Source organism: Silurus aristotelis, assembly GCF_946808225.1.
Source record: "Silurus aristotelis genome assembly, chromosome: 1".
Lineage (NCBI taxonomy): Eukaryota > Metazoa > Chordata > Actinopteri > Siluriformes > Siluridae > Silurus > Silurus aristotelis.
In genome coordinates, this window is record NC_139574.1 from 8,278,089 (window position 1) to 8,305,810 (window position 27,722).

A 27,722-nucleotide genomic window follows, 5' to 3' on the forward strand; every position below is an offset into this window, starting at 1 on the left:
TTTGTTTTTATAGTTATAAATTAAAAAAAATATTTTTATATATATTTATACAAAAATATATACTAAATCAAATTTCACTGATAAAACTAATATTGTTCATTCTGTTTTTGTTGGGTTTTTTTTGGCACTTTTAGTAATCTATCACAATATAAAATTGGGTGTATTTAGCTATCATACATTCTGGGTACTAGTGTCAAAACACCAATTTTGTACAAAAAGTATTTTCGCTTTCATTTCTCGCTAGTAAAAGGGCAGTGGTTCAGACAAACCACGTTCACGCGTATAGTTTCATTTTGACATTGAACTCCAGTATAAAGAAATGAAGTGGTGATGGACTTTAATCACTTACGTAATATTGTGTCAGAAAGTATGCACAGTCACAGGCATTTCAGGGAAAACGTAACCTCATGCAACTAATTCTAATGATTGTGAGCAAGTCTAAAAGCATGCACCATATATAGAGAGGAAACACAGCAGGTTTAATGAGAGGATGCATTAAGAAAAAGGAAGATTTTTCATGTATATCACACAAATATCAACACATTTTAAATAGAAGACAAATATCTTACAGGATGCAGAAGTTTCGCAAACAAATGCATAAGCATTGAAATATAAGATTTCCTCCTATCTCATATATATATATGTATTTCCAGCATTGGGTTTCTTTAGGGGCTCCAGGGACGGCTGGATCAATCCTAAAGTATCCTATTGTTGAATCAAAAAGGATTGTTTTTTTACATTAGAATATCGATCCTACCGACATTTTAGGTGACAAAGTTTTCCAGAAATTACAACAAGCCTACGAGAGATGATCGTGAAGGAGTTCCAGATGATATTAGTTGTGCAAGCAGATGTTTTATTGCATTTGTGAAGACACTTGATCGAAAAAAAAAATCCCTAATCAAAAACTGTTGATGGATTTTCCTAAGAGATTTTTTTTCTCAAATCAGGCAAATTGAGGGGAATCATCTCTTTTCCCCTGAGCAAGGCCCTCAACCCTCAGTGCTCCAGGGGTGCTGTATCATGACTGACCCTTTGCTGTGACCTCAGCTTCCTAACATCACATGCAAAGAAATTATTTCACTGTGCTGTAAAGTTCATGCGACACATGAAAGCTTCTTTCTCACAATCATCACAATCATATTTTTTTTACATTTGTAACTGTTTTCAAAATATCCTTAATTCTGTACGCGTTCTTTCATAGTTTGGAGAGATAGTTAGTGCAAATAGTAGCAATTAAAGATACATATGTAAATGTATGTGGAACATGTAATATACAAGTGTGTTAATGTACAGAAAATAAATAAAGTCTATTACAGTGAAAATGTGCATGAGCTGTTTATTAAGTACAACAAATATATATATAAGTTCTGAACAGTGTAAAAATGTGTGGGAGCTGGTGAGCAAGTACACTAAGAATAAATATAAACATATATATATGAAAATGTATGAGAAGTTCTATTAGTGCAGGATGTGTGTAAGGCACAATATTTGTAGAGAATGTTAGATGTACAAATGTACAATATGAGATGTGTACAAGTGTAAAAAATGATACACAATGTAGACACAGAAGATATATAGATATAACATTTTCTAGGATATACAATGTATTTAATGGACTCTTTTCTCTACTGCGTTCAAGGAAACGCTTTCACACCTTGAAGGAAAACACAGAGAGAATGAGGATGAGCTTCTTCCCACAGGCCATCCGGAGTTTAAACCAGGAAAACAGCCAGTACCTGGACTTCCTCTACTGGACTTACTTTTCCTACCGATATCACACTGGGACACTCTGTCAATATCTGTCATATACATAGACATCCATTCTGCCTTTTATATATATATATATATATATATATATATATATATATATATATATATATATATATATATATATATATATATATATATAAATATATATACAGTATATACATACATACATATTTTATTCAATATTATTTTTATACTTACTTATACCTTATTTTTTTATACTTTATATTTTTTAACTTTATTTATTCTATTCTATTTTTATTTACATGTTGGAATGTCGTAAAAAAAGAACATTTCACTACATGTCGTATTAATGTGTATGTGACAAATAGGATTTAATGTATATACAGGATAAATTAATATAATGATTGATTAAATCAAACGTTTGACTGGTAAACATAAATGTATACCTCAGGGTTTTTATGTGTGTGTGTGTGTGTGTGTGTGTGTGTGTGTGTGTGTGTGTGTGTGTGTGCGCGCGCGCGCCGGAACCTTTTTTCCTCTACTGCTCAGTTGCATGCCGGCGCCGTTATGGAGTGACACTGACCGCAGCACAGTAAATAAAGAAATACCCGTAGCTCGGATGCTGCTCGGCCGTGTTTCTTTTTTTTTATATTTACTTTCTAACAACAGTAACCGTTTTAGCGACCGGTTTTATTCTACCGACGTGTCGTTTCCCGTGAGCGTGTAGAAGCCGTTTGGTGACGGTAACGACGTGTCATTTCGGCGCTCTGACTTCGGGAAGAATGTGTAGCCGGAGATTTGATTTGTAGGTGTGTGTGTGTGTGTGTGTGTGTGTGTGTGTGTGTGTGTGTGTGTGTGTGTGTGTGTGTGTGTGTGTGTGTGTGTGTGAGGGGGATTTCTAGCGGGTGGAGCCGTGTGCGTGTATCTTGCTTCTTATTTACACGTGCGCTGTCGGTGCATTTCGATGGCTTTACCGTGCGCACGCCGACGCCCGGGACCGGATACATGTGTGTAGACCGTGTTCTTCGAGGTCTGCTCTTCCCCTGACTTGGGTGGCGTCCATCCATCCATCCATCCATCCGTCACTCATCCATTCATCCTTATTTTCAAGCGGAGGCATTTCTCTTCTCCGTCGCATCGTCTGCGGACATCATGGGGAACACGACCTCCTGCTGCGTGTCCTCCAGTCCCAAACTGCGGCGAAACGCCCATTCTCGCCTGGAGCCATACCGACCGGAAGCCGAGCTGAGCCGCGAGGACACGGGCTGCAACCTGCAGCACATCAGCGACCGCGAGAACATCGACGGTGAGTCCTCCAGAACATCCATCATCTCTCACTCAGGGCTTGGTTTCTCTCCTTTTTTTTTAATTTTTTTTTTTTTATTTTATTTTTTATGATCATGATGTCAGAACCAATCCCCATCCCTGCGCTCTCAGAAATCTGAGCTGTATGAGATGATACACACCTACATCAACACAACATTCGTGCATACATGATGATGTTCAACACTCAGGTTTCCTCTGAAGCATCAGATTTAGTGTAGACCTCATCCTCTCCTGATAACATCTCCAATTGATGGTCCACAATATAACATGATGATGATGTTCAACACTCAGGTTTCATCTGAAGCATCAGATCTAGTGTAGACCGTAAACATCTCCAATTGATGGTCCACAATATAACATGATGGTGATGATATTCAACACTCAGGTTTCCTCTGAAGCATCAGATTTAGTGTAGACCTCATCCTCTCCTGGTAACATCTCAGATTGATGGTCCACAATATAACATGATGTTCAATACTCAGATTTATTGCCCAGTGGCAGATTCAGTGAAGACCTCATCTTCATCCTCTCCTGGTAACATCTCCGATGGTCCACAACACAATGATTTTTCAATATTCAATATTCAAAATTCTGGTTCACAACATAATGTGATGATGATGATCAATAATACTCATGTTCCCTCTGAAGAGAGATGTTCAGGGTAGTCCTCCTCCTCATCTTCTCCTGGTACCGTCTCTGATTGGTGCATCTTTACCTTGTAGCAGAGACGTGGAAGAGGTTTGCACTATTCTGTATTCGCTGTAGCGTCAAGGTCGCCTTGACCATGTCCAACCATGTCTCCTAAATGTCCATCACATGGACACAATTGACATAATATTCCATTTCAGTAGGATAATTAAAGTGGAATTGACCCCCCAGGAGAACTGGAGTTTGAGTATCTCGTATGTTTTCTGTTGATGTCGTAGATCAAAGGCTTCCTGACAATCTTCTACAAACGTCCCTTAATGGACGTTATGAATTTTCTGCAAGAAGGTCTCCACCTCCTTTGTACGTAATATGGGTTTCGTTGTTATAATCTAGCATTATTTATTATATTATATCTGTAACTTTGAAGCACGATTTAGTACAAATCCACTTCGAAAGCGACCTCGCGTGCAATTTGGCCTCTTTAGAACATCACTGACCGTCAGGTTTCACCATTTAAAACCAGGAAATGTTCATGGTGGATCATCAGGCGAGAGCAGGAAAAGCCGGAGAACACGGTGTTAGTTAGGAGCGATGCCGTCTTTACTTTGGTAGAACCCTGTTAGTTCAGTTCAGACTCACTTGTGTACAATTGGCAGATTTACAGAGATAAATAGATCAAAATTTGTCTGTAAAAATAAGTTGCGGGGATACCCTCTTAGAGGAAGAAACCTTGAGATGAACCAGACTCGACAGACCCTGAATGTCCGTTCATTATAGTTCCACCATTGTTAAGGTTTCAGCTGTTCACTGATTGAGTGTTTCGAAGACGTTCTAGCAGACCGTTTACATTACAGCCCGAACGCCATCTTCACTCTCCTTAATTCTAACCCTCTACAGGAACCTCATGGATCTTTAAACTGTTCATGTGGAACTATTTTCAGCAGCAACAAACGATTTCTAATCTAAAACTACTCCATCAGGCAGGTGGGGCAGGACCACTGGTACCTCAGGAGCAAGATTCGAGAGTTTGTCATGGACCACGTTACATCTCGGTGTAATTCCGTGTTTTCACAGCAGCCTGTGGCATAAATTATAAGGACATGAGATTTAAAAAGACGCAAGATAAATGGCAATTTGAGTTCATTTCGAATAAAAAGACCCCATTATCCAGATTAGATCAAAAGCACACGACGGTCTAATATCAATCAGCCTTTTGTTCATCAAACAGGAGCTGATTTACTCGTGAATCGTTGGTACCAGTGTCCGAGTTTTTTTGGGATCTGTAAAAACGTTCACGTTGTGCTGCTGCGTGCGTAAACATACTACCACAAACCTCGACCCGATCAACCACGTGACCAACCTAAACGAACGATTCAATCTTGACTTTTTCTTGCCGTCCAGACTTTTCCGCTGAGTGTTCATTTCGTGCTTGCAGCTGTTTGTGCTCTCGACCTTATATGGCATTTTGTGGGCGTCGCTATATGCAAATGAGGCGAATCGGGGACGAATGATTTGAATTTGATTTCACTTTTATTTGTATAGCGCTGGCAGGAATGGGCATTGTCCCGAAAGCTGCTTTAAAAGGGAAACCCATCCTCATCTGGGTGCCACCAAATGTCCATTCATGAAATTTATTTTTATCATCGTTGAGGTGTTTGCAAACCTATAATCGACCAAAAGTATCGGGACACCCGACTTTCCAGCCATGTGCTTTTCCACGAATTTGCCACACAATTGTGTAGAGGAGATCTATGGATGTGGTAGCGTTAAATTTCCCCTTGGCTTGAACTAGGAGACCCGAACCTGTTCCAGCTCCACGAAAGATATGCTTTTCATGGGTTGGAGTGGAAGATCTCCTGCTGTAGAGCTCTAAACTCTTCAGTACCTGACTTTACGAACACACTTGTAGCCGAATGAGCACAAATCTCCACAAGCACACTCAAATCTAGTGGAACATCTCAGAATAGTGGAGGTTATTGTAACAGCAATAATATAATATGCGTGAGAGTGCGTTTATTTTTGCCCTATACTCCCACAGAACACGGAAAGCGTTAACACCTAGAGCTGATGTAAGTTTCTTTTCGTAGATTAAACATGTGTAGGAAGCCTATGCATGTTTTGGTTCAAAAAGCGTATACTCCTCACCTCTCGCTTTTAGAGATTCGATATCGTCCTCGATCATGACTTCGATCGGTCCTAGAGCTGAAGGACGCAGGATCAAGCCGGAGTACATCTCAGGAATTTTAGCACAAAAAAGCCAGAAGAGACGGCTCAGCGTGTAACTTGCATACGGATACATCCATTTCAAACCCGATATATTCGAAAACGCTCTTGAAGAAAAAAAATGGTAATGTATTTTTAGTCACATGACTCCTTCAACTCCGACCATACAAGATGGCAGTACTTTTGTTTAACATTTTTGTTTTGTTGTACAATTTTACGCTTGTTGTTAGGTTGCGGTAATGGCCTTCAGATCAGGCTTGTTTTTTCGAAAGGCGACAGGAAGTTCACTCGTGTAGATTGTAAGAGAAAGTGTGAGAAAGTAATTAAACTCTCGGTGGAATCGGCGCCGGCCAAGACGTCTTCACGTGTGCACAGGACTGAGCGTGTGTTTTAGGCGTTTCGGTTAGGACGAACTTTCCTTCTTTTTTTTTGTAGACGGTGAGCCAGAGCTCTGCATCAGTCCAGAAAAGTTCACTCAAAGTAGCACAAGTGTTTTATTATTATTATTATTAATATTATTATTATTATTATTATTTTCAGTTTAGTTTGAGTTTATTCGTATAACACCTTAACGTTCATAGTCACAAAACAGCTTTTCAGAAAGAAATCGATTACAAATATGACGTTTTCAATTGATGGATTTAGTTTCTATAATTTTATCCCTAATGAATGAGCCAGATGTGCCAGTGGAAAACACCATGAGACTTCATGAGGAAGAAACCTTGATAGGAACTCAAAAGGATTCTCATTTTATGGATTCATACATCATTGACTTTGCAGTATTGAAAAACAGCTGAGTGATAACAGGAGCATCAGAGATGTAAATTTTACATTCAGTTTCATGCCATACTGAGACTAGGACAGGGCAAGGACCAGACTAGGACAGAGCAAGGGCCAAACTAGGACAGAGCAAGGACAATGCAAAGACTGGACAGGGCAAGGACCAGACAAGGACTAGACTAGGACCGGACAGGGACATTGCAAGGACTGGACAGGGACCGGGCAAGGGCAGGGACAGGGCAAAGACAGGGACAGGGCAAAGACTAGACCAGGACTAGACTAGGACAGGGCAAGACTTTATGAATCCCAAAGGAAATTCTTTCGGAATTCTTTTTAAAATAGGATACAATGGTCTTTAGTTTAGTGAAGAAAAAAGGGAAGTGGTTCATTGGATAAGATGTTGGACTTCTAAACAAGATGCCAGTGCTTGAGCAGGTCTCCTAACCCTCAGCTGAACGAGAGAGTTTTTATGGGAATCTTCCAAATGCCATAAATGTGATGTTAGAAAAGAGTAATCGTTCTGCACTGTTACTGTAGAGGAAGCCGGATGTGCTGATATATACAAATATTTAACTTTTGATTGTTTCATACCATCGTCATCGATGCCCAGGTGTTGATTACGTTCCTCTTTTGGCAAGTGTCTATTACTAAACCTCTTTACAGGTATAGAGGTATACTGGTGCAGATTATTCCATATGATCATGATGAGTTTATCAGCTACACTTATCAGAAATGTGTTCATTCCATTATTGATTTATTCTTAAAATGAAGTTCTTTTTAAACTGTTTCTTGGGTTTTTTTTTGTATTCTGAAACTCAAAGAATAATCCCAGACTGTTAAGGCTGCTGTTTAGTGCACTACAGTAAGTACATGTGGCACATGCTGTTGTGATTATTCATTTATTTATTTATTTAGAAATCATTTATTTTCATTTGTAATTGATGCCTAATGAGATCTAACATCTGTTTCATTACGGTGCTTTCGGGCTTAGAGTAATCCTGTGTAACGGTTTATAGTACGTACTACCGCACATGAACCCCGACGTGGTCCGGATATTATACACTACACGAGCAGAAGTATTGGGACACGTAGCATTTCCCAGCCGTATGTGCTTCTTTCTCAAATACCGCAAACACGGACGGCTTTGGATACCGTAGCATGAGATTTTCCCTTCTCTTTAACTAGGAGAACCGAACCTGTTCCAGCATGGCAATGTCCCTGTGTACAAAGCAAACTCCGTGAAGATCTGCTCCGCATGGGTTGGAGTGAGAGATCTCCTGCTGTAGAGCTCTGACCTCAGCCCAATTAAGCACCTTCGGGATGAATGTAAACACTGACTGAACCCCCAGGCCTCCTCACCTCACCTTCATCAGTATATGACTTTACTAACACCTTGCGTCTGAATTCATCTCACACACATCTCCACAGGAACATTTCAAAATCTAGTGGAACATCTTCCCTGAGGTTCTTATAAGGAGGTTAAATGTGGTATGTAGGAATCTTATGCTTGGGTGTCCACAAATTTTTGCCCAAATATTGTAGATAAACGGACATGGAAATGGGGTGTGTGTGTGTGTGTGTGTGTGTGTGTGTGTGTGTGTGTGTGTGTGTGTGTGTGTGTTTAAGGCCAGTAAGTACCAGATTGCTGAAATGGAGGAAGTCCAGCACTTTGAATCATGCATTGAGTAGATGTGGGAGGAGCATGTAGTGAAGCTTTTATCTATGTGTGTGTGTGTGTGTATGTGTTTAAGGCCAGCCATTGCCTGCTGCTGAGATGGAGGAAATCCAGCAGTTTAAATTAGGCACCAAGCAGAAGCACGTAGATGAGCTTTTATCTTCGTGTGCGTGTGTGTGTGTGTGTGTGTGTGTGTGTGTGTGTGTGTGTTTTGTGTTCGAATGAACACTCTGCCTCGCTTCTCTTCCTTTAAATCTCCTCTAATGAAACCTCTGTCCTGCTTTCATTACTCAACACTTCACACCCTGTGAAGTGTAACGATTCTGGTTCTGGTGTTAAACCGCCGCTCCGGGTCGCTCTGCGTTCCTAGACTGGAATCATGAAAAATTTCTGGGAGCAAAGGCAATCTGGGTTTTTGTCTCATGTGACTTCATGTGTCTTTAAGAAAGAAAAGGGAAGCCTTGGTCAAGTCAGGACAAAAAACAAAACAAAACGTGCTGCTAAGCAACAGGTCATGTTCAGTCATATAATCGTAATAATATAGTGTAGTTGTGTAGTCCAGTGTGTGGGTTTTTACAGCTTGTTTTGTGTTTTGCGGTTCTGGAAGAACGGCGTTTCGTTTCGCCGGGTATCGTAACCGCTCTGCTCTGTCGAAATGACCACTTGAGATGACTCAAACACATACTGGGAAGTATGCGATCACGTGACATTTGTCGCATGGACGCAATATGTACATCGCATTAACGTAATGCGAAGCAGCAGACAGCTGACTGCATGATATTCACTGGAAAACGCAGTGAATAGGTGAATATAGTGCTCTCCAGGCATATAGGCAGCCGTGGTAAACACGAGCAGAAGAAAGCTGAGAATTTTTTTTTTCCCCCACTTGATTCTCAAAGACCAAACACAACACGGGTCTATTCAAAATCTCACAAAAGTGTGTGGACACCTAACCTTAAGTATGCCATGTGACATCACATTCCACATTTAGTCCCTGTTAGCTGTTATAAGAACCTCCACTCTTCTGAGAAGATGTTACACTAGATTTTCTAGTGCGCTTATGGAGATTTGTGATGTTTGTAAAGTCAGATGTTATAAGCACATAGTCACTGATACTGAAGAATAAAAAATAAAAAACCTTTGGTCTTTTTCTAGTCTTGTTCAGTTTTGGTCTGCTTCAAGAGGGGGTAACACGAGAGTCACGGTTCAGTATGTACTTCGGTCATTTTCAGTACTAATGCTATTTTTATTATTATTATTATTATTATTAACATTATTATTATTATTAACATTATTATTATTATTATTAACATTTGTAAACATCAACAGTTTACATAAAAAAAAATAAAAAATAAAACATTAAAAATGCCTGCTTGGTTAAATAATATATAAAATAATATTTTATGTTTTATAAAAAATAGAAAATATACAAATAAAATAGAATTAATTAGGTACATGTATTTATTATATTGATTAAATTGAGTGATCAGTTCAATTGGCACAAAATAAATTGATTAAATCAAATTAAATAAATGGATTTTTTTTTTTTAAATAGTTTACATTTGTTAGACCCCATTTGGGCGGTGTGTGTGTGTGTGTGTGTGTGTGTTTACATGAATATTAATTCTTACTTAACTGTTCTACTTATTTTAACATACTTTAACAAATGTCTTCATTCCTTCCATCCTTCATTTATTCACTCTTGTCGGGATTTTCTCCTTTTAAGAGAAATTCTTGATGCTTAACATAAAAGGCAAAAGAATCTTAATACGAACACTGTGTTGACGAGGGGAAATCAGATCGTAACAATGTTGTGCACGTACAAAAGGTTTGCGTTCGGGACACGTGCACCGAACCGAAAGCCCATGCCGGCGTCGGATTCTACAGCGTGTGTGTGTGTGTGTGATGGAAAACCAGCTTTACACTCTGCTATTGGCTGGATAGTTTTGCTTAGTTGGGTTGTTTCTTACTTGATGCTTTAAACCTGCGGCGTTGTCGTCATTGTACACTGACAAAGTGATCGCTGTGAACGTTTTACTCCAAATAGATAACGAGTGTAGACACCGAGGTTAATAAGATCAAGCGTAGTTTAATTCTATAGAGCTTTTCACATTGTCTCAAAGCAGCTTTACAGAATTTAACAGTTAAGGTAAATGGTGTGTATTTATCCCTGATGAGCAGCCATGGAGACTGTGGCAAGGAAAAACTCCCTTAGATGTTATGAGGAAGAAACCTTGAGAGGAACCAGACTCAAAAGGGGAACCCATCCTCATTTGGGTGACATCAAGAGTGTGATTATAGTCTTTAACCAATACAGAACACTGAAGAGTGAGAACTAACATTGGAGTGTAAGATTATAAGTAATGATCTTTCTGCAGTCTTATACGGTCTTTATGGTTATAGAACCAGGAGCTACTGAGCAACTCATAAAATAGCTCAACATTTGCGATCATCATCAGATCCAACACCTGATTCTCCATGCCAAAGCCTTTAAACACTCAGCGGTCCAGTGTCCAAACACTACATGAGGTGGAATCTAAATAATGCTGGTGTGTTTCTAGATGGATCGGGATCTTTTGCGGGGTCGGCATCTACTTCTATGAAGGTCCATTAGGTGGGACACAACAATGCACGATAATGCACGTTAATGCACGTCATAAACCCACAAGTGCTCTGAAATCTAGGCCAATTTATAAAATTGTATTTGCTACCGCACGATTTTCAGTTGAAACACTCGACGCGGTGTTTACACACGTTAATGGACACTCGAGCGGTGCCACAAAACGGGGTTAACCTTAAAAGGTTTTTTTTTTTTTCTTTTTTTGTTGATTCATGGCTGCGATATCTGAGCCGCTTCCACCACGTCAAGTTTCCTCGATAGACCGCAGCGTGATTCTGACCATGTGTGTCTCGAGGCGGTGAATGACTACCAGCTAAACCTGTGACCAGGAGACGGTCAGCCATGAGAGTGAAGCAGGAGTGAAAATATTTAAACCCCCCCCCCCCCCTTTTTTTTTTTTTTTTTTAGATGCAAAAAGAAATGTCACCAACCTTTAGTACACTCAGATTGGCTTGGTACCTTTAAGGACTATCGTATACAGCTGACTCTAGCTATATTCATTTGTATCAAATATATGCGGTCGGATCCAATTGTTGGGCGTAGTTCATTTCTGTGAAGTTTTTGTTATTTAATTATTTACAGCGATGTCGCAGCTGGAGGACGATCGCTACGCAAAAGCTGGCGTCTCTTTAGCTCCGCCTCCTGACACGCCTCCACTGTTTTTTGAGAGAGGCGTGAAGCCGTATCTCCCCTTTATAAATCCGATCAAAACAAAGACTCGTCAGAGATATGAAGGATGCAAAACTACTCAATAGGTACTTGCATGAGACCGGTCGAACCCGTGTGCAGTATCTCCTGTCATATTCTAATGAATATATATATGAAGTGAAATCTCAGTATAGGTTTTATAAAAAAAAAAAAAAAGCTATTCATTTGACAGAAACGCAACAATTCCCATTTGCTTTCGCCAAGTCTCCCAATCAAGTCTTTTCTGTTCTTGTGGAAAATAAATCCGAGTGCAAAACCCAGACCTGTCTCGGCGGATTAAAACCTCCATAGATAGCGGAATGAGCAGAGAACGCACGGATCGAAAGACTGAAAAGGATAAAAAGCCGTTCGCGAGGCTTTGATTCATCCCGCCATCATCCCATATCACTCGCTCAGCACGGATGCTAATTTTAGCAGAAGCGCACGCACTCTGATTCAGAAAAAAAACAAAACGGTGAGGACGTGCTGTAAAAAAACAATAGTGCTGCGGCTTGTTTGTGTTCCAGTGAACAGCAGTCGTCATATTAATGTTATTGAATTAACAGCTTTGAAATGTTGACTTCAAAGCTGGTGTTCTGATCGGTTTTAGGCTATATTATTATATTTGGTTTAATACTCAGTGTTTTCTATAGTAACAGTACACACACAATATATATATATATATATATATATATATATATATATATATATATATATATATATATAATCTCTCGACAAAAGTAGTGACACCTAGTTTGGGGAAGAACCACATGTTACTACATAATTGGTTAATAGGTACCATAGGTAATGGTTAAAGGTTTAATGCACAATAATGCTGATTTTGCAAACTGTCCGTGAGTCTAGAATTATGCTGTACATAATTATATGTACAGGCTTTATATTAGCCTTTAAGAGCCACATGGCAAGATTTTAGAAAAGCTGATTTCCACACTAGCAGTTTGAGCTAATTATTACTATTATCACTATACTACTAAGTATTAAACCAACATCCCTCTAAAGTGTCTCTAGTGGAGGAGGTAAGAAAAGACCTCATGATTGTGATAGTGGAGAGACAGCTACCGATGAGAGAGAGGGATAAAAGAACGCAGATTAATTAAAACTATATGACGACTCGTATCTAAATGACTGTTTTTGTCTACAGCTGGTTCACATGCTCTAAAGCCCATATGTGTACTTTGTGGAGATGCATTAGCTAATGGGTCGACGAAGCCCTTCACCATCTCCAAACTAAGCGCCAACTTCGAGACACAAAACGATTGAAACAACCGATAAAATAATCCGATCCTTAGTGTACAAGAGTTTGGAGACCCCTGATTCAGCTGAAGGAAAAATGGGAACCCAAACAGAAAAAGGGTTAATTGTGAGATAAAGACCTTCCAGAGGGCTTTGAGCACTGAGAATTCAAGTGAAACGGAAAAACAAACTGAACATTAAACTGTGCACCGCACACGCACCTCGATATTATGACGGTAGACGTAATGAATAAAGAAGCATTTTAACGCTTTTTAGGATTTTTATCTACGCATTTATTCTTTAACGTGAAAGTAATTACAGCTTTAGTATCTGCAGCAAACATCTGGGTTTCTAATGTGTTATAATGTAACAACGCACACTGAAGTGGCTAAAGAGCGTTTTGTATGTTCCCAAATTGGAAGGATTTTCCGTAATATAAATCTTGTAGTAACGTATTAAGATACACCATATTGGCAAAAGTATTGGGACACCTGGTTTTTCCTGCCATATATATCGTTTTCTTTTCAAACTGTTACCACAGTTGTGTAGGGTGTCTTTGGATGATGCAGCATTACATTTTTACTTTAACTAGAAAACCTGTTCCAGCATCTCAATGCCTCTGTGCACAAAGCCAGCTCCATGAAGATATGTAGTACATGGGTTGGACTGGATGATCTCCTGCATTAGAGCTCAACCCCCTTTTAAACACCTTTGGGATGAATGTGAAAGCTGACTGCACCCCCAGACCTGCTCACCTTCTCATCTACATCGGTATCTGACTTTACTAACACCCATGTGTGCTGAATAATCACATCTTTACGAGGAAAATCCAGTGGAACGTCTTCCCAGAAGAGTGGAGGAAATTATGAAGACTAAATCTGGACTGGGATGTTTAGAAATTGTTGAATCTCTTGGTCAGGTTTCCACAAACGTTTGTCCCTAATATTGTGTAGATGGGTCGATTTCCAACTGAGGATAAAAGCTTGCAGATATTTTACAGCGTCTTTTTGTTGTGTCTGGTTTGAGTTTGTTGTGTCTGTAGTATCGGGTAAATCTCGGGTCACTGTGACCGACGCAGAGCACATATATAGTTAAGTGCTCAGAAAAAGTCTCCTGTCCTTGCCGGGGCTGAACAGGAGGTGGAGGAGGTGGAGATGGAGAAAGTGTAGGAGGAGGAGGCAGAGGTGGAGAATGAGGTGAGTAGTTGAGCACACAGCAAAGTGAACGAGTGACTGAGTGAAGAGGGAAATAAAGGGGCGCTACCCAGCTGTGAACACACACCACCTCTTTACTTCACCATCAGTCATCCAGCTGAATAGAAATGAGCACGCTCGAGTGCTGATAAGACTCTGCTGCCTGAGCGTGTTTGAGTTTTGATAAGCGTGTAGAGCCTGTAATTATTCATGTTCTCTCTCTCTCTCTCTCTCTCTCTCTCTCTTTCTCTCTCTTTCTCGCAGGGATTTGGCCAGTTTAAGCTAAAATCAGATTCCGATCATTCAGCCTGTCTAACACAGAGCACAAACAAGCGTCTGTCTGTCTGTCTGTCTGTCTGTCTGTCTGTCTGGTGGTGGATGAAGTAAACAAAGCATGTGTTGACTTAAAGTACAGATAAAGTAGGTGAAATATGACTCCAGTAAAAATTTAAGATTTCAAACTTTCAGTTGAGTTAAAATACAAAGAAATTGCCTTCAAATGTACTTAAGGATCCAAGTACCGTAATTTCTGGACTATTAAGCGCACCCTAATATAAGCCGCACCCACTGAATTTGACAAAGATTTTTATTTTGAACATAAATAAGCTGCACCTGTCTATAAGCTGCAGGTGTCTACACTGAAACTAATGAACTTTACACAGGCTTTAACGAAAGACAGTGTCTGTTACACGACTTGTATCTAAACAGTAGCCTACCAAGAAAGTCATTGTTCACTGTCTTCCTCCTTCCTTTCACAACTATTTCTCTCTGAAGTTTTTCTTTTGGCATCATCGTGCGTTTAAAAATCACCATCAGAACACAGGTGAAGTGCGTTTTTTCATGCCCGGTTGTTTTCAGCGTGACGAATGATTCGCATTTCCTGTAGACAGTCCGAGTGAGCGGCAGGTCAAACGTCAGAGGAACATAATCCATAGTTATGATGTGGTGCAGCCCGATTCAGTGGGAGCGCATCTGATTTAATATAAAGAGTTTCATTGGTTCACCTGAACCCGTTTCGCAATTTCATTGATCTGATGTTATGGAGTTCAGTTTTTTGCCATTAAGTTTGTAAAACCGGGAAAAACCTCGGAAAAATCCATAAATTAGCCGCTTCATCGTTTAGGCCACGGGGTTCAAAGAGTGGGGGGAAAAAAGTAGCGGCTTATAGTCCGGAAAATATGGTACTATGATTTAGAAGAAAAAGAATAGCATTTTTGTCACATATACATTACAGCACAGTGCATTTTTTTTCTTCGCATATCCCAGCTTTCTCAGAAGCTATGGTCGGAATGCAGTTATTACTTCATTGTGGTTGTGAACCGTTGAAACAAGAACAGTTGCTTTACAATAGTGATGAACTGCTCCGTCCGTCCATCCGTCCGACTTTGGAGTAAAGCTAAAGAAGCAATATATTGTGGCTAAATGTGCAATATTTTAAAATAAAAGTAGGTATAGAAGCCGGAAGGTGAGTGTCGCCACTTTCAGATGCGAACCCTGCGTCCAATTTCTCCTTTACCAAAAGAACCAATAATTTCTCAGAATCCTGCGGTTGGATATTAAAATATTGTCGAAATTGCGAATTTCTAGATTTTTCACTGTTCTCCGTAGCGTTGCTGTGATCCCCGCTCGTATCTCAGCGGCTGTCGTTGGCGTGATTGCGCTCTTAACGATGATAAGATGATACAAGACTGATGATCTGAGCGTGTGAGGTACAGAGGAGCTGGAGAACAATCAAATCTGGTGCAGAGATCCGTTTGTACTTTCCGCAGAGCACCGAGTCTGGCTCCAGTTCGGCCGCATATGTTGAGAAGGTGATTGTAAGTTGAATTATTTATCCCCACCCCTCCACCCAATAAATGATCCGAAGGTGCGTAACGTCAGAGAAAAACGATACACCGTGCCGTGACCCATAAACATTTGGGAGTTATGAATAAATGATGAGCGAGATGGCTACACGGAGCGACGACGAAAGAAGGAATATTTCTGTCGTTCCACGTTTCATCTGAAGCCCAGCGGAGTCTCGCTCACCGCTTTTTCTGCCTCTCGTCTCTATTTGTAACCGTCTCGGGGCTTTGATACTCCTCCTCCACGTCTTAGGGTTTATTTTGGACTCGCGAAGCTTTTCTCCTGCTATTAACACCAAAAACACACGTGTGTGGTGTCTAGTGTGTGTTCTGCCTCGGCTTGGCATGCTGTCTAAGTAGGGCTGCAGGCAGTCTGGGAGAACATGTAAATAAACTCACGTCTCCGTCCTATTTTTTATTTTTATTCCTTCTCATCTTTTCCGAGACGAGCGACTTTAAACCTTCTCTACCCCCCCAAAAAAAAGTCCCTCCGCATGATGTCCTGCTCTTACTCACATGTCTCGTATCCATCACGTCTCACCCCGTGGCCTAGTGTTGAATTCTTCGCTCCGATTGGTCAGAAGGTGTCGTGTAGATCCAGGCAGATCACATCGAATATGATCTAGTTTATACGGTAACAGTAATTGTACAGTGTAGGCTTTATATAAACATTGTCCAATCATAGATGTTAAATTTACAAATAAAATGACGCACAAATCTCCACAAGCACACGCCAAAATCTCACATTTTGCTATTTTGCTCAAAATTTGATTTATAGTGGCCAGTTGGGACTAAATGCGCAATTGGATGCGAATCTTATACTCGGGTGTCCACAAACTTTTGGCCATGCACATGATACGGGACACATGTCACGGTTCAGTACCTACCTCGCTTCAATTTCGGGACAGTCGGGGGAAAGAAATGCAAAAAAATAATAATAAAAAAACAGCTTGTCACTTTTTATCAACGCAGATTTTTATTATTAACATTTAAATAAAAAAGAAAATATATAAAAAAAAATAAAAGACAAAAATCAAATGGTAACATTTTAGTTTTTTTATATTGATTAAATTGAATAATCTGTTAAAGGTTACATTTAAAAGTTAAATTGTTTTACATAAAATTAAATCACTGAAAAAAAAAAAAAAAAGAACATTTTGATTTGTTAGACTCTGTTTGGGTAAAAGATGCAGTTCTGTTTTATATTTAATATTTGATCATGTAAAGGTTCTACTTATTTCAGCATATTTAAACATATGTCTTCATTCCTTTCATCCTTCATTCATTTACTCTCGCGATATGAGGAATTGTCAGGATTTTCTCCTTTTAAAAGAAATCCTTAAAGCTGGACATAAAACGCTAAAGAATCTATATCGCTAGTCTGCGTTCAAAGGTACATTAAGGTGTTTATTCTGTATCATCCCGCACACGTTGTGTTTTCTGTGTACATACTCGCTGTTCAATTCATTAGGAACCTTCTGGGGTACATTTCAGTTTTGTGTGTTCGTTTAGTCGTTTATTTTACCTCAAAACTCTTCCGCATCCGTGTTGTGTTTTTTGTCCTGAATTTCTCTCGTGCTGGAATTTCCCAAAAGTCCTACTTTATGCATGAACAGTTCTACATTTAAGCAGGTTCCCTGGTGGTCTAGTGGTTAGGATGCGGCGCTCTCACCGCTGCGGCCCGGGTTCGATCCCCGGACAGGGAACCGACCCCAGCCACTCTTAGTGCCGGTCCCGAGGCCAGATAAATGGGGAGGGTTGTGTTAGGAAGGGCATCAAGCGTAAAAACATGCGGATGAGCGGCTGTGGCGACCCCTAACGGGAGAAGCCGAAAGAAAGAAGTTCTACATTTAAGTGCTGATCGCTAACTGCACACCTCCACAATGATGGAACTGTAATGAATGGACATTCGGTTCCACCCAGATGAGGACGGGTTTTCTCAAGGTTTCTTCCTCATGCCGTCTCAGGGATTTTTTTCCCTCCCACAGCCGCCACTGGCTCACTCATTAGGGCCAAACTTACAATTATAAGGAACAAGCCTATGGGCGCTAAACTCGTACAACCTCTTACTCTGTAAAGCTTCTCTGGGACAAATGTTCATTGTTAATTTAATTTTATTTGAACATGTAGGCGTTTTATATTGAAATTTCATTTCATGGCATGGATAAAGCACTCGCAGGCGTCCTGATTTATCCGGCTCTACAAACCCAAAAGGCTTTTAAACTTTCATTGTGCAGTGAAAAGAATGGACAAATATTGGCCTAGCGAGGGTTCTTTCATTTTCCCACACATTTGTTTTGGTTACTGAGGCGCATTAGGTTTCACTTGAGGGGAGATCGATGGGTAAAGTAATAGTTCCATAGCAGGGGCTGAATAAAATTGCTATGATCTTTTTTATTTATTTATTCAAAAATTAAAAAATTCAAGCCCTCCCTCATTGAAACATAGTGGTTCAACAAGATATAGCATTAGGCATATATAGCTGTAAACACATTTTCAAGGCATGAGAACGCCCCTGTGCACAAAGCCAGCTCCATGAAGATATGATAGGAGTGGAAGATCCTCTTCTATAAGGCTCTGACCGCAGTCCTATTGAACACTTTTGGGGTGAATTAGAATGCTGACCACACCCGAGTCCTCCACAAACTGATCGGTAACTGATAGACCTCACCAACACCCTTGTTGATACATGAGATTTTAAAATCTAGTGGAACATCTTCCCAGCAAATAGGGACTAAATGTGGAATTGGACGTTCCAAAAGATTCCCGTTCGATCCCATGCGTAATTGAGGATACCTGTTTTTGATTGACCTGTCTGATTTGCCCGATTGGACAAAACCTGAGCAAAAAGAGCTCATGGTCTCTGTGTGGAGTTTGTCTCGAGCTACATTTAACCCACACTGAGAGCGATCTTTCTATTCAGGTTTTATGAAATATTTCGACAAAAGTTTGACCCCCACATTTTTTGGGGGTCAAAAACACAGCATTTGAAATTGTAGAATAAATAAATGCCCCTTTTGCCTGTTTCACCTGTTTACCCGACCTGATTTAAAGAAAGTCGAGACATTTTATTTTTCTGGAATTTTATTTCGAGCAAAGTGCTGACAAGAAGTGTCTTAAACGTATTCGGGGAATTACCCAGAAAAAATGAGATAAAAATTTAAGGAATTAAGCAGGACAACATTGAAATAATGGGGTGTACATATTTTTCTTAATATAAAAAAAATACATAGTGATCTGAAAAATATATAAAAAAATAAATATAGAAAAATATTTGAAAAAATATGAAGAAAATATGAATCTATTAGTATTTATTTACAATTTTTTTTAATATATATATATATATATATTATTAAATTTTTTTTAATGAATTCTCTGCAAGGGGGCGAGTGGTGGCTCCAGCGGTTAAGGCGCTGGGTTGCCGATCGGAAGGTCAGGGGTTCAAGCCCCGGTATCGCCAAGCTGCCACTCTTGGGCCCTTGAGCAAGGCCCTTAACCCTCTATGCTCCGGGGGTCCCTTACGAGGGAAATATCAAGGTCCGTGACGTCGGAGTGATGTGGGGCCGCCTTGCTGTGGGCGGTGCTGTGAGGGGCCTGCTTAGACTGCTGACCCCGCGACCCGAATTACGGATAAGCGGGAGAAAATGAATGAATGAATGAATTCTCTGCAGTTTAAATCCGAGTGCGATTGTTTCTTGTGTCCCCTGCCTGTCCCCCCGGCTGTCCCGCATCTACGCACCCCCCACCCCCCCTTCCCCGTCTCCCAATCTGCTGCAGCATTGGCCGCCTTTCAGACTCCCTTGATTCTATTGAACTCCGGTGCATTTGTGTCCATATCACATCATCGCCCCGGCATTGGACTTTTTGTCCAGAGCGGACACTAAACAACACCACGTAGCTCGCCATATTATTTTTCCGCTTTAGTCATCATTTTGCTTGGCGCAGTCAACAACCCTTTGCGCAAGGCTTTTAGCCGAGTCGGCTGATCGCAAAGAATTTCCAGTGCCCTAATGATGTCATCAGCTGAAACACTCCCACGCTGAGTACTTTACTTTCTGGCCAAATGCTCACCCGAGAATAGGAATAGAGGCACGGATCCGGTGCAGCCGAACCTGGACCACCTCCCGCAGGTACTCTTATGTTCGGTACCAGTTTGTGTTCTCGGGTCGGCATGACAACTTGCATGTTTCCAAGCTTTCACGTGAGCTGTGAAAAGCTTTCTCCTTCACTTATTTATAGAAGGAGTCTCCAGTTTAAGCAAGTTATCAAGTCATTTCAATTCAATTGTATTTGCATAGTGCTTTTAACAGTGGACATTGTCCCAAAGCAGCTTCAGAGGTTATAAAGTTTAAAATTTCTTCAAAATTTCTTCCTAATGAGCGAGCGCGTGGTGACTGTGGACAGGAAAAACTACCTGAGACGGCACGAGGAAGAAACCTTGAGACTTGAAAGGGGGAACCCCACCTCATCTGGGTGGCACCGAATATCCATTCAATACAGTTCCATCATCGTTAAGGTTACTATTTATATTTGCTTTCGTGGCTTTTAGCAGACGCCCTTAAAGAGAGCCAGTGACTCTTTTCTGACATCTAGGGGAAGTACATTTGGTTCCTGCACAGGAAAAAAAAAAGTCTTGACGTATACTGTAAGATTCAGCAATTCGCATCGGTGCAGCGACATGAAAGTTAACGATGAGACGCATCAATTTGAAAGGGTACATCGCTATACTTGTGTCCTTGTATCCATTTGCACCTGTAAAAAAAAAATTATTTATGAATAATTATTAGTAAAGGTGCTATACTTTTATTGTTTAGAAAATCCTCACCGAACTGTATCTCGAGCGTGAATATGACATGTCGCAACACTACAGGGACCGGGGCGTGTCACATAGAATGCAGATTAACACGCCAGAGGTAGAGCTGCATCTTCCTGGAGACACAACTGGAAAAGACGGCTGGGTTTATTAAATTTTTAATAAATAATAATATTTCTTGATTTTTTTTTTTTTTGGGGGGGGCTTTACGAAGGAGTGTTTGTGAAAGGGCCATGCGTTAGATGTCAGAGGGCACTTAATGTTTTTAGTAGATATTTTTTTATTTATTTTTTCCCCCACATCGCTTCAGGTGTATTCTGTTTCCACTGATCATCCCTGAGATGCATCTACAACTTAATTGGAGTTCACCTGTGGGAAATTGAGTTGATTAGACATGATTTGGAAAAAGACACACACACACACACACACACACACACACACACACACACACACACACACACACACACCTGTCTAAGGTCTCACAGTATATATGTGTATTTGTGTGTAGATGTTTGTTACACTTTAATGTTTCAGATCATCAAACTAATTTAAATATTAGTAAAAGATAACACACTTCAACACAACATGCAGTTTTTAAATGAAGGTTTTTATAATTGAGGGGAAAAAAAATCCAAAACTACATGGCCTTGTGTGAAAAAGTGTTTGAATTTCTCTATCCACACCCAGACCTGATTACTGCCACAAGTGGTCACAATCAAGAATTCTCTTAAATAGGACCAAAAAAAAGTGTGACAAACATCCAAAAAAAATTTTCACACCACTGTATATAATCCCACACTATATACAGTATATTGACGAAGGTATTGGGGACACCTGACTTTTCTAGCCGTATGCGGTTGTTCCCCAAACTTGTTACCACATAGTTGGAGAAACACAATCTTATAGGATGTCTTTGGACACGTAATTTTAATATACCGTATCTGTAGCACACTGTATATATTAATTACAGTCCAAATCCATCCTCATGGATCCACACTAACCACAGTAACTCTATCTATCGGTCGGTTTAGGGAGGGACAGGGACATTGATAAGAACTTTCCAAGTTCTCGTGGTTATTTATTTCTCTTTTTGTTTTGTTTTTTACTTTAAAAGAGAGACTCGTGAGGAAATACAACTATAGCATCTATAATTGACAGCAGCTGGAAAGCAAGAATTTCTGCCACCAAGATTAAACTCTAAATGTATAAACGTGGAAGATCTTTGGTGAATGCACTCGGCTCGGTGCAAGATCATCTATCAATTTCTAAGTCATTGTGGAAATCGTGAACATTGGAACTGTTGGTACCAAAACGCGGTGGTGTAAAATCACAGTGTAAACAGATGTACGGAAGCACAGCGGTGTGTTCAGGTGTGTGTGTGTGTGTGTGTGTGTGTGTGTGTGTGTGTGTGTGTGTGTGTGTGTGTGTGTGTGTGTGTGTGTGAAATCTGTGTGTGTTGTCCAGAGATTGGGGGATGAAAAGAAAGCACACAGCTGTGTGTAAAGGCTGCAGGCTGCTGTGTGGAGCTCATTGTTAGGAGGATGTGGGAGTCAGAGCTGCCTTTTCATTACAGCCGTGTGACAGACACTGAAAGAACACACTAATGGCCAGAGTCCAGCTGGAACACTCCTCCGTTCCTCTCGTCTTCTTCTTCTTCTTCACCATCTTCCTCCTCCTCCTCTTCCTCTTCTTCTTTTTTATAATCTGCGTGTTTCATGTTGTCAGCGATTCTTGTATGAGACCACAATTTGCACTTTGTGTTCCCATGGTACTGATTCTCACACTTCCTCTAGTCATACACACTCACTCTCTCTCTCTCTCTCTCTCTCTCTCTCTCTCTCTCTCTCTCTCTCTCTCTCTCTCTCGCTCTCTCTCACACTCCCTCTCTCTCTTTTACCCTTTCTCTCTTACTACCATTTATCTCTTTCTTTTTCTGTTTGTCTCTCTCTCCTCCTCAAGTTTCAAAGATAGAAATTACTCTCTCTCTCTCTCTCTCTCTCTCTCTCTCTCTCTCTCTCTCTCTCTCTCTCTCTCTCTCTCTCTCTCTCTTTACTTTCTTTGTTTTTTCTTCCAAAATACAGATTCAAATCTCTCGTTTTCCTAAATGTTTATCTTTGTCTCTCTCTCTCTCCTTCTTAAGTTTAAAAGATAGAATTTGCTTTCTCTCTCTCTCTCTCTCTCTCTCTCTCTCTCTCTCTCTCTGTCTTTCTTTCTGCTTCTCAAGATTCAAAGATTCAAATCTTTTTCTCTTTCTCTCTTTTTCTGTTTCTTAAGATTCAAATCTTCTGTCTCTCTTTCTGTCTGTCTTGCCCCCCCCCCTTCTCTGTCTCTCTCTCTAGCCTCTCAATCAATCTTTTTTCCATCTTTTTAAAAAGGCCTGGATTTGTTCAGATGAGTTCAGATTTCAGTGGGTCTGTAGGGCCTCAGTCGTGCTTTTCCTCTGCTGGACGGTTTCTGTTTGGGTCGACGTGCTCTGTTCTGTCAGTGTAACTTCACATAACGACACGTCATCTGTCTATCACACACTAGTAAAATAAGTGTTTTCTAATAGAGATAAAGGGAAGCTGGGAGGAGGAGATAGACAGGATGCAGAGGAGAGAGACAGTGAGGAGTTGAGTGATGGGAGAGATGAAGGAAAATGCAAAAGAGAGATGAAGAGAAGTAAGCAATAGTGATGTAGAGGTAGGAGATATCCAGAGAGATAGTGATAATTGGAGAGTGAGCATGATGGAGAGAGATAACGATATAGGAGATGATGAGCAGAGAGATAGACAGAGATTTGCAGACGTCTACCGTGGTAGTCTGTCACTCCAGACCAGACAGAATAGCCTTCATTGCCCTCGTCCTGCAACGAGCCTCAGATATCCGACACCCTGTCGCCGGTTTGTGGTTCATCCCTCCGTGGACCACTGTATCTCGATCCAGTCGTCTGATCACTTCCATTTTGTCTTCATCCTCGCATTCACACACGTTTCTCACACAACCAACTTTCACTTCCTGCCTGATATTTATTTATTATGAGATGCTAAATATTATCAGCCCATCAGTAGGTTTGTAGATTTCAGCCAACATTAAATGGATACAAGTGAAATGAAAGCAATAATATTAGTGTTGGAGAATCGCTGTGGGCTAAAAGAGACAACAGGAAATAAGTCAAGTCTCAGGTCAAGTCAAGTCTCAGGTCAAGTCAAGTCTCAGGTCAAGTCAAGTCTCAGGTCAAGTCAAGTCTCAGGTCAAGTCAAGTCTCAGGTCAAGTCAAGTCTCAGGTCAAGTCGGCTTTATCATTTCAACCATGCACAGTGTAGTATACAGTAAAACGAAACAACGTTTCTCTAGGACTACGGTGCTACAGCAAACAGAAATTAACAAAAGGAACACAGAAGTACACACTAACTCTAAACTAACAACACACAGTGCAACATTCAGTGCAAAAAAAAATAACACAAACATGAGAAAAGGAAAAACTGACCAGTACAGTAGGTTGTGCAAGAAGGGATTGTCCATATACAAATAAAAAAAAAAAATACTGTACATGAAAACATTCATAAACATGACTCGTTACTCTGTGCGTGTGCGTGCGTGTGCGTGCGTGTGCATATATCAGGCAGTCAGGTCAGTCATGGTGTGCATGGCACAGATGGCGTCTCAGTGAGCCAGATCTTTCTTAACAGATTCTCCCGGAGCGACTCTGACGCAGTGGAACACTCACACGCCATCATCATCCCATTCTATCATTACCATCACACACCATAACACTAAACATCTTTATTTTAAACCATCACCTTCATCAGCACACACCCCATCATCTACCACCATCACACACCACCATCACACACCGTCACACACCACCATTTACCACCGTCACACACCACCGTCACACACCACCATCTACCACCGTCACACACCACCATCTACCACCGTCACACACCATCATCTACCACCGTCACACACAATTATCTACCACCTTCACACACCACCATCTACCACTGTCACACACCATCATCTACCATCGTCACACACCACCGTCACACACCACCATCTACCACCGTCACACACCACCATCTACCACCGTCACACACCACCATCTACCACCGTCACACACCACCATCTACCACCGTCACACACCACCATCTACCACCGTCACACACCACCATCTACCACCGTCACACACAATTATCTACCACCGTCATACACCATCGTCACAATCATCTACCACCGTCACACACCACCATCTACCACCGTCACACACCACCATCTATCACCGTCACACACCACCATCTATCACCGTCACACACCATCATCTACCACCGTCACACACCATCATCTACCACCGTCACACACCATCATCTACCACCGTCACACACCACCATCTACCACCGTCACACACCACCATCTACCACCGTCACACACCACCATCTACCACCGTCACACACCACCATCTACCACCGTCACACACAATTATCTACCACTGTCATACACCATCGTCACAATTATCTACCACCGTCACACACAATTATCTACCACCGTCACACACCACCATCTACCACCGTCACACACCACCATCTATCACCGTCACACACCACCATCTATCACCGTCACACACCACCATCTATCACCGTCACACACCACCATCTATCACCGTCACACACCACCATCTACCACCGTCACACACCACCATCTACCACCGTCACACACCACCATCTACCACGGTCACACACCACCATCTACCACCGTCACACACAATTATCTACCACCGTCACACACCATCGTCACAATCATCTACCACCGTCACACACAATTATCTACCACCGTCACACACCACCATCTACCACCGTCACACACCACCATCTACCACCGTCACACACCACCATCTACCACCGTCACACACCACCATCTACCACCGTCACACACCACCATCTACCACCGTCACACACCATCATCTACCACCGTCACACACCACCATCTACCACCGTCACACACCATCATCTACCACCGTCACACACCATCGTCACAATTATCTACCACCGTCACACACCACCATCTACCACCGTCACACACCACCATCTACCACCGTCACACACCATCGTCACACACCATCGTCACAATCATCTACCACCATCACACACAATTATCTACCACCGTCACACGCCACCATCTACCACCGTCACACACCATCGTCACACACCACCATCTACCACCGTCACACACCATCATCTACCACCGTCACACACCATCGTCACAATCATCTACCACCATCACACACAATTATCTACCACCGTCACACACCACCATCTACCATCGTCACAATCATCTACCACCATCACACACAATTATCTACCACCGTCACACACCACCATCTACCACCGTCACACACCATCGTCACACACCATCATCTACCACCGTCACACACCATCATCTACCACCGTCACACACCATCTACCACCGTCACACACCATCATCTACCACCGTCACACACCATCATCTACCACCGTCACACACCATCATCTACCACCGTCACACACCATCATCTACCTCCGTCACACACCATCATCTACCTCCGTCACACACCATCATCTACCTCCGTCACACACCATCATCTACCACCGTCACACACCATCATCTACCACCGTCACACACCATCATCTACCACCGTCACACACCACCATCTACCACCGTCACACACCACCATCTACCACCGTCACACACCACCATCTACCACCGTCACACACCACCATCTACCACCGTCACACACCACCATCTACCACCGTCACACACCACCATCTACCACCATCACAAACCACCATCACACACAATTATTTATCACGTCAGACACAATTATTTATCACCGTCACACACCACCATCACACACAATTATCTACCACCATCACACACCATCATCTACCACCATCACAAACCACCATCACACACAATTATTTATCACCGTCAGGCACAATTATTTATCACCGTCACACACACTTATCTACCACCATCACACACCACCATCACACACAATTATCTACCACCATCACACACCATCATCTACCACTATCACAAACCACCATTATCTACCACAGTCATCTACCACACCAGCATCACATACCATGATCCTCCACCCCCACCACACACCATCACACACAATCACCATCACACAGCACCATCTACTACATCATCTACCACAAACCACCATCTCACACACCACCATCTCACACCACCATCATCTTTCACCATCACACACCACTAACATCTACGACACACCGCCATCACACACACACCACCGTCACCAACTGTACATAAATAGAAATGTAAAATGTGTGCTTTTCGAACATCCCGTTTTACATGTAGTCCCTGTTTGCTGTTCTCCACTATTCTGGTAAGATGTTCCACTAGATTATTGGAGATTTGTGCTCATTCCGCTGTAAGTGTGTTAGTAAAGTCCGGTACTAATGTAGGTTGGAGGTCTGGGGTTCAGTCAGTGTTCACATTCACCCCTAAGGTGTTCAGTAGTGTTGAGATCAGATCTCTATAGCAGGAAATCTTTCACTCCAGCCCATGTAAAGCAGATCTTCATGGAGTTTGCTTTGTGCACAGGGGGATTGTGGAAAATTATTATGGGTGGAAAAGTCAGGTGGGTTGGGTGTGTGTTTTGTATATAATTTAAAAGTCTGCTGTTTCAGTCGGCGGTTCTGCCGACTGTTGATTCTGGTGTTTTGTTGTTCCTGAACAGAAGATGAAATGATCAGGAAAAAGGAGTGCAGATGAACCATAGCAGCTGTTTTCTTTCTTCTTTTATCCAGACCAGCTTCTGTTTTGAAAGAGAAAGAGACGGATCAAGATTAGATTAGGTGAAGAAGAAAGAAGTAAGTGGATGAGAGAAAAGGAGAGGTGGAGGGAAAAAAGACTGTGGAAGTGCAGGAAAGGAGAGAAA

The 27,722-nt window shown here is 41.4% G+C and overlaps 1 protein-coding gene and 1 long non-coding RNA gene across 4 annotated transcripts in view; both read left to right on the forward strand.

The window, feature by feature from the left end:
- Positions 1 to 2,183: 2,183 nt before the first annotated feature.
- Positions 2,184 to 27,722, forward strand: part of ccny (cyclin Y) — a 60,273-nt gene continuing 34,734 nt past the window's right edge. Inside the window, exons 1-2 of one of the 3 annotated variants that reach the window (XR_014534612.1) lie at positions 2,184 to 2,587; positions 2,625 to 3,040. Coding sequence is in view for 1 of the 3 variants with exons in the window: in XM_083548198.1 (XP_083404324.1) it covers positions 2,887 to 3,040 (154 nt within the window). In the remaining 2 variants the exon portion in view is untranslated. Of the gene's footprint in view, positions 3,041 to 27,722 lie in introns of all 3 variants that reach the window. The other 2 variants (XR_014534613.1, XM_083548198.1) reach the window with 2 other exon arrangements.
- LOC310730916 lies at positions 11,895 to 17,134 on the forward strand. The gene is made up of 2 exons (XR_014535013.1): positions 11,895 to 14,987; positions 15,380 to 17,134. It is a non-coding gene; the product is annotated as an uncharacterized lncRNA (long non-coding RNA).